General features: G+C 29.8%; 1 protein-coding gene across 1 annotated transcript; it reads right to left on the reverse strand.

Annotated features, from left to right (window-relative positions):
* Window positions 1-51: 51 nt before the first annotated feature.
* On the reverse strand, window positions 52-5,665 carry LOC108337152 (probable galacturonosyltransferase 15). Its single transcript, XM_017573612.2, has 6 exons — window positions 5,180-5,665; window positions 3,992-4,035; window positions 2,696-2,845; window positions 1,595-2,176; window positions 917-1,219; window positions 52-739 (listed from the first exon to the last, which is right to left on the reverse strand). Exons 1-6 carry the CDS (start codon window positions 5,382-5,384, stop codon window positions 440-442), a joined length of 1,584 nt encoding a protein of 527 aa, XP_017429101.1. The 5' UTR covers window positions 5,385-5,665; the 3' UTR covers window positions 52-439.
* Window positions 5,666-10,573: the final 4,908 nt, after the last annotated feature.

Genomic DNA, 10,573 nt, shown 5'->3' on the forward strand with positions numbered 1-10,573 from the left:
ACTTAAAAGCCAAGAAAGAAACTTAAAATCCAACAGGATACAAATGCTGTCTACTAAGACGATTAATATCATAATTTTATAAAGAAATTACATTTCATACTTAACTGCTGTAGCTTCTTCTGGCAGAGTATTTTCATGTATAGAATAATTAAGCTATTTGTATATGTATGGACGATTATATATATGCATGAATGCATGTTACAGGGACTGAAGGCAAAACCTTCTTCTCTCTTTTTTCATGCATTATTCATCATTAGAATTTTTCATCTCGTGAGACTTTTTTATTTTTTTCAGATTTTTCATAAAATTCTAATTTCTTATCTATATTTTTTTTTTTTAAATTACAGAAAAATATTAGTAAAAAAGTCCCACAACTATGAAAAGTTCTGATAATGATTATTGGTGGTATCTGAAGATGAACTTTGGATCTGTAATTTCTTCACTCTATAATGCTACATTTCCTAATAAACTTATGGGAGAAATTTACGTATCTATTCCATAAAGTTCGAACCTGAGGTAAACCAATTTCGAGCCAGGGCTTTGCTGGGCCATTGAAATGAACAACAGAAGCACCTTCAACTCTCTCTAAGCTATTGCTCATTTCTTCTTCTGATCGATACTCATAACCCAAATCAGTGACCAGCCATAATGAATCTATGGGCTGCACTTCACCCTCAAAAGCAATCAAAGCAGGTCCAACAACTCCAGGATTCCACAATGTCAACCCAGACTTCACGTTCTGCAACAAACCAAATCATATGCATGTAGTTTAATATCATAATCACAAAATTAACAGAACTAAACAGCACCCTTCATGATATAATGAATTTAATGAATATCTAAAGCACAATATTTCTTTCTCTCTCTCAAACATTTATGAATGCAATCATACATGAACGCCTCGTACAATACTTACAAGCTTCAACCAGTAATGATAAGTCTCAGTAATATCGGATCTCCTCCAAGCTTCAAGATCAAATATATTCACGCCAAAGAGCCATGCACACTTGTCACCATCAAAGTTGGATGATATGATAGGATGCGAAAAGTTCAAGAAGTTGACGTATTTGTTTCCACGGCAGCAGCTATTCTCACACCATGACTTGAACACGGAACCACTCACTTTGCCATTAAGATCTAGTTCCCACAAAAAAGATATGTCCTTCTGTACTACAACATCATCGTCCACCAGTACAACCTTGTTTAGATCTGGAAACAGCTGTGACGGACCACAAAAATCACGAAACATGTCAAGTTCTTACTAAGTCCTTAAGACAGCACAAAAACCTTGACACTGCTGCAATTACGGTCGCTGACATTTTTTAAAACCTTGACATTTTTTGCCTTGGTCCATAAAATTCACATTATGAAACAGTCATGAATAATCACTGAACATTTGTTTTGTTTTATCTCTAAAATCATAGGAAAGGTTTTATATTGAGGTAACAGTGATCTCATATCATTCCTTAATATATTGCAGATATTTGTGGTGGCAGACGCCACAAAACCCTTGAAACGCTGACACCATTTTCAAAATCCTCGATGTTAGGGCTAGCAAGAAAAAATAAGAAAGAAAAGATAAATAATTAGTTACCTCAGGGATATAGAGACGGAGTTGATTCAACGAGGAAAGGCTGCTTGGCATTAAAGCTTCTAAATATCTGTTATCCTCTTCATTGTGCTCAAGCTCCTTCTTTTTATAGTTGTTGTAGTAGTGCTTCCAAATTAAATCATTAGTTTCCAGCATCTCTGTGATACCATCATTCACTTCTTTAGACCAATCATATTGGTGTAAGCCCCTAACCTCAATAACTGCTGAATTAATAGAGTTGATGGCAAACCAGGTGTGCATCGGAGTATAAGTTTTCTTGTCGGTGACAACGTGAAAGACTAATCTTCCAGGGTTGGCTGAGTTTTCAAGGGTGGAAGCTACAACAACTGAAGCTGCAAGGACGTTGTCTGTTAGGAGAACTATGTGGTGAAGTGTAGGGTCAACAAGGCGAGAGACATGTAGAGGAGAAGGTAGACGAGATCTGGCCATGGCATTTACAGTGTATTCTTCAGCCAACTTCAGACAAAGACAGTGCAAACCTTTGGGAACTCCCTGCGACGCTATATACCAATTAAGTGACTCCTTCTTTCTAGCTGATTGCACCTCACGTTCCATCTCTGATAGCTACGTATACATATCAACATAATCAGTGACCTTTCTAAGTGTTATATTAGTTAAATTAGTAAGTATTTGTATAATTTTACTTGTTTTTAAAGTTCTCTGTCAAACGTACTTATAAGAATATGATTCCGCTTCCCAAATAATTTAAGACCTAGCATAGCTCAGATGGATTTTGCCATTCATAGTTGTAAACAACGTTGTGTTCAACACAACAGTAGCGGTACAGTACAAGCTGCATGGCAGTCCATAATTGAAGGAAGAATTACATATAGAATAATAGTTAATAAATGACAAATGTAAAAGCTAAAGACAATTTCTAAACACTGATTTTTGTCTCACCCCTAAGGTTTCTTAACCTATATTCGATATATCGAAAATTTTCAAAAGAGCTATGAACTCGATGTTTATATTATTTTTAGTCCATTGCAAACTACCTTCTGGTGGATCAAAAATTATGGAATAGTGAATGATACGTAGTTATCTTAAGAAGAAGTGGCTAAAATAAAGTGGATATTTGTGTACCGTGGCTTTGGTCTTGAAAGCAAATGCCTTAAGGTCTTGTTTGGACGCCAACACTTTGACAAGCTCGTTAAATGACTGTGTTCCTCCTTCATTTGCCTTATTACCATCATTTGCCTCTATTAGTGCTCTGGTCAGCTCTTCTCTCAGTTTCTTCATGCATGTATATACACACAGTATCATCGTAAAAACGGGAATGAAAGTCACGGGAATGTAAAATATGAGTTCTCATTACTTAATTATTTGTCCATGCATACATTTTTTTTTACTATAAAAATTTAAATGCATTATAAACTTCACTTATTTACAACATGTTATTATAAATAAAAGCATTCCTCTTCTTTTATCAAAGTGTTTAAGTTTTTCCAGTCAGCTTTATAAAATATTGAGATAGCAAAACTGTTTTATAAGGATGTAAAAAGCAAGTACTTATTTCATTATAACTATCTGGGTGATACTTTTAATATTTGAATTTACGTCTAATAACATACCACCTTAAAAATTAACACCGTAAAATTTAATTTTACGTTACAAAGAAATTATGAAGATTTGATATTTTATTTAATATTTTCTAAGCATGGCAATCTAAAAATAAAAAAAGAAGTTCTAAGGACAACAGAAATGGAAAAGTACATATTATTATCAAAATACATCTCTGAATCTTTGTAACCAAATTTCTGAAGTTTAATTTATTGAAATTTTGTATCAAACAATGGATTACAGTTGTTGTGTTGTGACCTATAATTATCATTTGAAGTCTCTCTTCCAATATCTTATCTTGCCTTATTAATTTTAATTAATGTCATTACCATATTTGAAAACGCCCCGCGAATGCCTATGGCGGAGATTCTGAATCTTTCACGTTCTTGTTTATAGTGCTCGTATTAAAATCCAATACTAACATGTTATAATGTTTACTCTTCCTTCAATATAATTAGACTTCAATATAACATTAACTAAATAATTCACACACTTAATTATATATATGTATCTATATTAATAAAATAATATAGCAAAAGTAATTATTCAAATCATATTAGGAATTATTCATGACTGCACATTTTAATAAATACGAAAGTTAAAAACTTGAAGAAAATAACAAATATATATTTTAGTATCCTGATGATTTCATAAAAATAAAACATAAAATATTAATTTCAACATTATCCAGCTCACCCTAAAACGAATTAGTGATAATAATTTATTAAAATAGGTTATTCAAACAATACGTGTTTATCGAAATAGTGATACGATACAAAAAGTCCATCAGAAAGGATTAAAAATATAGATTGGCTCTACCAGATTGTCGTCACCTCCGCCGAAAAATGTCGATCCCACGCAATCTGTGACAATTACAATGGTCACAAATGTGAGCTCATTTTAAAGATGATTTTATCATTAATCGTTCAAGGTTTTTTTTTTTTTTTTTGTCGTTGAAAGATAGAAGAATAGAGGGAGGAGACTTTGAAAACTGTGTGCGTCAACTTTCGTTTTATATAAACTGATAAAAATAATACATAATATGATACATTTATAAAGTAGATTGTAATTAATTTGATTCCAATCGAATACTTTTTGGTATTTTGGAAATTAGAAATGGTAAGACATTATGACCTAAAATATAAAAATCAATTATTGATTTAGATTTAATACTGATTAAGAATTATTACACATTAATAATTTACAATATTATTAATAGTTAAAAGATAAATCTAAATTGCACGTAATATTACAATGATTATATTCTTTCATTAAAATTAGAGTTTTACCTGACTGACATATATTAACCTTTAAAATCAATTTTTATTCTTTCTTATTGAGGAATAGTACCAAAAGCATTTATAACGCTACTCCAAAATATTAAAGATATCCATATACATGAAACTTAAACTATTATTTTCACTTTTTTTAGTAAAAGAAACATAACATTTTAAAATGCAAAACGTATTTAAATAATACTATCATTTGAAAATATAATAACTGATTTAAAGTTTCGACATTTTTAATTTTTACATTTTCGTATTTAAACTGTGTACAAAATCTTTTTTTTATCTAATTAAATTGAAACAAAAAATGTGAATGCATGTGTTTAAAAGCTCCAATTATACAAAACATATTCAATGCATTAAAAAATATACTTCTCATTAAATAATTCATTTAAAAAAGTTTCCAAATAATATTATTAAAGAAATCATCAACAGAATTTTAAAAATGGTAAATTAAAAACATTATGTTTGACGAAGAGGAGAAATGGAGAAGAAAAATAAAATAGTAAGTTTTTGCATTTATTATCTTGAAAATAAGTTGAAAGAAGAGGTCTTCTCCATCATCATATGGTGCGGTAGGTCGTTACAGATTCGGTGGGACTTTTTTCAACACTCAAATTCATATGTACTTTACTTGTCCCACAATTAGGTTAACCGTAAAAAAAAAAGCAGATATAATTCAAAATTATGAGCGAAAATTGAAAAGGAGTCGGAAATTTACCAAAGGTGGAGCACGCCGCAGAAGATTCCACCACCAAAACAGCTACTCTCACAAAACCCAGCAGCAACACAATTCCGAGAGCCACCACCGTCCGGTAGGAAACCCGGCGACCGACGATGGTGTCGGCAGGAGCAGATGTCTTTGCGGCGGATTTGGTAACAGCGACAACTCTTTTTATCTCCTTCGCAGATACATAGAACTTCATCTTCCGAATTCCATTCGTCTCTACCTAACTTTTTTCTTAGTCCTCCAATATCAAATCAGCACCAGATCTGAGCCACTTACACTCACAAGGAGATGTGCGTGTTGCATTCGCATGATTTCAGGGTTTCGATCGTTTTTTCTGTGAGGACGACGAAAAGAGGATATTGAATCGAATCGAATAGAAATGAAATGAGGTTGAGTTCTTAGGGCGATGAGAGAATAGTTGTAGTTGCAGACAAAAGAGCTAGAAAGCGAGTGGAAAAATGCGAAAATCAAAGTCGCGGGAAATGATTATATTGCAGAGACAAGTTGGTGTTTGAGGGGATTTACAAACTCACTTTTGCCACTGCTTTTCTCCTTATTTACTATTTTGACACTCATTCACCGACACCTCTATTACGTGCTGTGGCCACGAATTCTTTCTTTCAAATCTTCTTCCTATTACCACTATTTTCATTTTCTGTATTTCTCGATTAATAAATTATTATATTTTTATTTTATAATAATTCCTCTTATTTTCCATGTAATAAATGATAGTACGATGCCAAAAACTATTTACTAACTTCAATTAAATTTAACCATTTTCTTGTTACAAGAAACTCCCGAATCCTTAGATTAATTTGCAAATATTCAATAAAAAATCAATATTTTTTATTTAGATTATAATTTATTCGCTTACAATTTTCATTAAAATTTCCAAATGATACAGTAAGCTAAATGTAAACTTGTAATACTGTATTTTGGAAATCCAATGAATAGTGACAAATAAGTACTGTCACTGTACCACTTTAACTTCTTTATCATTTTCGAAACTAATGTTGACAGGTCGGTGATTCTATCTGAAAGCTCCACGTGTTGTTCCATTTTTCAATGTAGAATTGTGCTCTTGTAAATCATGGCAGTATTATTGAATTGTATGAGCGGACTGCAATAACGCGCATGATTGAATAAGGGTTGAAAATGATCATAAGCAAAATTTAAGTGCTAAATATTTTTATTTTATTTTAGAATAATTATTAGTTATTACTAAAAGATTAATACAGTAAATAAATGTAGGACATTTCCATAAATTACGAAGGTTTTAAACTACAAATTTTAATATTTTTTTCATAAGTAATACCTATCTTAGAAAAAGTAGCCAAATTTATATTCAGAAAATATAATATATATTTATAATAGTAAACAACATTTTAAATTTCTGGTATGTAAAGAAATATTTTAAACTAGTTGGAAATTTTATAATTAATTGAAGTTGCTAATTGACTGTCAAGAGCTGGACAACTTGGCATGGATCTTATCAATGTTCTAGTAATTAACAATTGAGTTTTGGATGGAGATATGAGAAGGAAGGTACCCCTTAGTGGTTTAATTATGATTAAATTAGTAATACTTAAATAACAGTGAACAAAAATAAAATAATATCTATAATTTGTAATATTTAAGAATAATTCATAATACTTGAATTTAATAACACATAATGACATTTATTTCCACATATAACTAATATAATATCGGATTAGAATTGTTTCAATCATTGTGATTTTGTGTTTTTAATTTTAAGAAAATTATATAGAAAGGTTTTTTTGGGTAAACAGGTCCAAACAATATTAGCCAACTAATTAATTATAAAATTAGTTTTATGACAGTTTTTCTGTAAAACGATGAGTAAATGAACTGGTTTGATAATGAGTTTCTGTTTGAATCAGTCTAATCCGACTATTTATTTTTTAATATATATATATAATAATAATAATAATACAAAAACGTGATTATTTCGTTTTGTTTAAACATTCTTAAAACTATCCTTTAAGGTAGTACTGTTTTCATCTTTTCACATATAAAACTATTTAAAAAATCCGAAATTTATAAAACTGTACAGGATAAATTAATGCATTAAAATTAAAAACATAAATAAGGTTGATAAAACAAGCCTAACTTAAGGAATTAATCACATGATTCAAAGTCTGATTTAAAAAATAATTAACTAAATAAAAATTAGCTAATAACGAGTTGATTTCTTTACTCTTTATACATTAATTGAGAGTTTCACGAGAAAAATTGCAGACAAAATTGTTGTGCATTTGCAGGCATTATGGCAGAAAGGAGAAAACAAAACTTACAAACTGAGATTGAAAGAGAAGAATAACAGACAGAGCGCTATGAGAAGATAGATAAAAAATATTTTGATTAATGTGAAAAAAAACAATACAAAGATATAGACATTAATGTCTATTTATACAGAGGAAAAGAGAAAAACAGAAAAGAATAAACAGTTACACATAACAATAAGTAATTGGTCAGAGAAGCGATGATGGTCAGTTGGAATGAGGAACCGAGTGGTGAAAGATGGAACCGAGCAGTGGGGATGAAGAGCCGAGTGGTGAAAGATGAAACCGAACAGTAATGAAGAACCGAGTGGTGGAAGATGGAACCAAGCGGTGATGAAGAATGGAGTGGTGGAAGGTGAGGCCGAGCAGTGATGAAGAATCGAGTGGTGGAAGATGGAATCGAACGGTGATGAATGAAGAGCAAGTGGTGAAAGACGGAAGCATGAATGAGACCGAGCAGTAGTAAGTATGATGGAGACCGAACGATCAATAATTAAGTTGAGACCGAACGGTAATGAGTATGATGGAGACCGAACCATCGATAATTAAGTTTTTGAATTCTAAAAGAGTTTATCTTCTATAGTAAACAAATGTCGAATTGATAGAATTGTTTATAGTTATTTTTTAAAGTGCTTGTTATTTTGTAGTGTTTTAATCAATTTCATAATAATGTTAGACTTTTGTCTGCTTTTATCAATCTTTATTTATTTTAATTATACATGTTATGAATGTAGGAGACACAAACAAAATTGTTTCAAATAGTATTTAAATTTTTAAATAAATAATAATGTTATAAACAAGTTGTAGTCTTTTTAATGTCAATTAGATGAAAATATTAATCTATAAACCTAACCTAGAGTAAGGTTAAACAATATAAATATATATATATATATATATATATATATATATATATATATATATATATATATTTATATATAAAATAGACTGGAATATGAAATAATTTTAACTTAGGATGAGACCAAACTGGCCAAACATAACATCAATTTTATGGGCACCTCTCATACCTATATTTTATCTAATTATAGTAATATTGATCTAAGTTAATGATGATTTGCGTGTGAAATATCAGTATCTTGTTATTGAACGCAAACTTAGAAAACAAATAGTGACTGTAGGTTAGATCTTACTACACTGGGGTTTTATCCCAACCAAAAAAATTATTACTAGTAATGCGTGTTTAGCTAAATTTTGAAAAAACGTAGAGTTCTAAAACTTACGGTAAGTGGTAGTGGTTGTATACTTAAAAAACTAGATAGTGCTGCAAAATCAACCCAAATATAACACTGCATTTTGTAATATGTAAAAACAAGAGGAAGAAAAACAAATGTACATAAAAAAAAAAGCGTGCTATTCTTTTTTGCGCGTGATTTATCTTCTTCCTTTTTTTTAATGTTTTAATTACAATAAACAACAAATAAAGTTATATAAAATAAAAATGAAGGTTATTCTATATATGTAGAATTAGGTATATGGTTTGAGTTAAAAGATGGTTCATTTTATCTGCAAAAAGGTTGTGATTGACTGAAATGCTAGTTCATTTAAAAACAAATCTATTTTATCTATTTTATTTAATTTGTTTAACATGAGAGTTTACGATTCGGGTATGTGGTTTACTTTTGGTAGAAATATAAGATAAAGTTAAAAGTTTTATATTAAGTAAACGTCAAAAAGTTAATTAATATATAAAAATAAATACATTTTCTTATATAAATAATTCATACCTTATAAGTGATAAATCTTCTAATTTATTCTAATAAAAAATTTCAACTTTATATCAAACTTGATGGTTTATCTTAAATGATAGTATGTCTCAATAAAAAAAAATTCCAAATCCTTACCGATTCATGCAACAATTACTTGTTTCAAATATTTAATGTGTGACTGAGATTACTGAATATTTGGATAATTACTACTTGGACTTCATAACATAGGGAGTGATTTGAATATTTATATTTTTTTTTATGTGGAAGATAAGGATATTGAGTAATTTGTGTTGGAGTCTTTTTTTTCTTGTCTTTCTCAATTAATTAGTATATTTTTTAAAAAATATGAATTGAATGTATGACTTGATGTAGTTTATTTTACCCAACTAATGTATTAGATATAAATTTAAGTTTTGGAAATCAGTATATATTTATTTAGTAGGTTAAACAAAAAATTAAGTGTGCTAAGTTTATGTTTGAGACCTAATTTATGTTATCTTTCAATTTAAATAAGGCTATATAATTCCCTCTTTCACTCTACCCAAAACAATATATCAATGTGAGAAGAAATGGGTTAAAAAATATTACTTCTGACACGTGGGCTTGTGATTTAGAGAATTCAAACCAAATTTTTTGGTTCATGAAAAAGTAAATAAAAAAAATACAACTAAATTTTAGTTTTGCTCAATCTTCTATTTTGACTGCTTTTTTATTATTCTCAAAACTTCCAAAACTTAGAATATAACAAAATTATTCTCAAAACATACAATATTTAATTTTTAAAATTCAAAGTATGAAAATAGTTTCGAGTTTAGTTATGTTAGGTGGATCATGGTGGATTGAGGTTTCAGAGATGAACACATTACACTACAAAAATAATGTGATGTAACAGCACTAGTAGGATAAAGCGAAAAGACACCGGTTAGATTTGGTTATAGGCTTCGGTTTTACAATCGAAGCATATGTGAGCGAGGTAAAAAAGTCAAACTTCATGACTCGGTTAAGGACCGAAATAAAACGAGATAAAAATATGTCTCGATTCTCTAAGAACCGAGGCAGTATGGTGTTTTTTTTTTTTCAGATTTAGGACTCAATTTATCATACCAAACAGAACTTTCCAGCTAAAGAATGTAACACAATCGAAAGAAAACCATACACAAATCAATCAAGAAACAACACATAATATTAAAACAATGTTAAACCATTGATTGAACAATCTAAAACAATCAAAAGAAAACCATACAGGAATCAAACAAGAAACCATAAACAATATTACAATAATGTTAAACCATTGATTGAATAGAGTTTGACAAGAAAAACCTAAAACTAATGAGAAGTTTAACGGTGACTCGCGGCTG

Source organism: Vigna angularis, chromosome 7 (genome assembly GCF_016808095.1).
Source record: "Vigna angularis cultivar LongXiaoDou No.4 chromosome 7, ASM1680809v1, whole genome shotgun sequence".
Lineage (NCBI taxonomy): Eukaryota > Viridiplantae > Streptophyta > Magnoliopsida > Fabales > Fabaceae > Vigna > Vigna angularis.

Bases quoted from the DNA above. Each gene is read 5' to 3' on its own strand.
- LOC108337152 (XM_017573612.2), bottom strand. From the start codon at position 5,384: ATGAAGTTCTATGTATCTGCGAAGGAGATAAAAAGAGTTGTCGCTGTT. The intron at 2,846-3,991 runs GTAGAGCCAATC...ACATGCATGAAG, and splicing joins GCGGAGGTGACGACAATCTG to AAACTGAGAGAAGAGCTGAC. The intron at 2,177-2,695 runs GTACACAAATAT...ATGTATACGTAG, and splicing joins CTTTCAAGACCAAAGCCACG to CTATCAGAGATGGAACGTGA.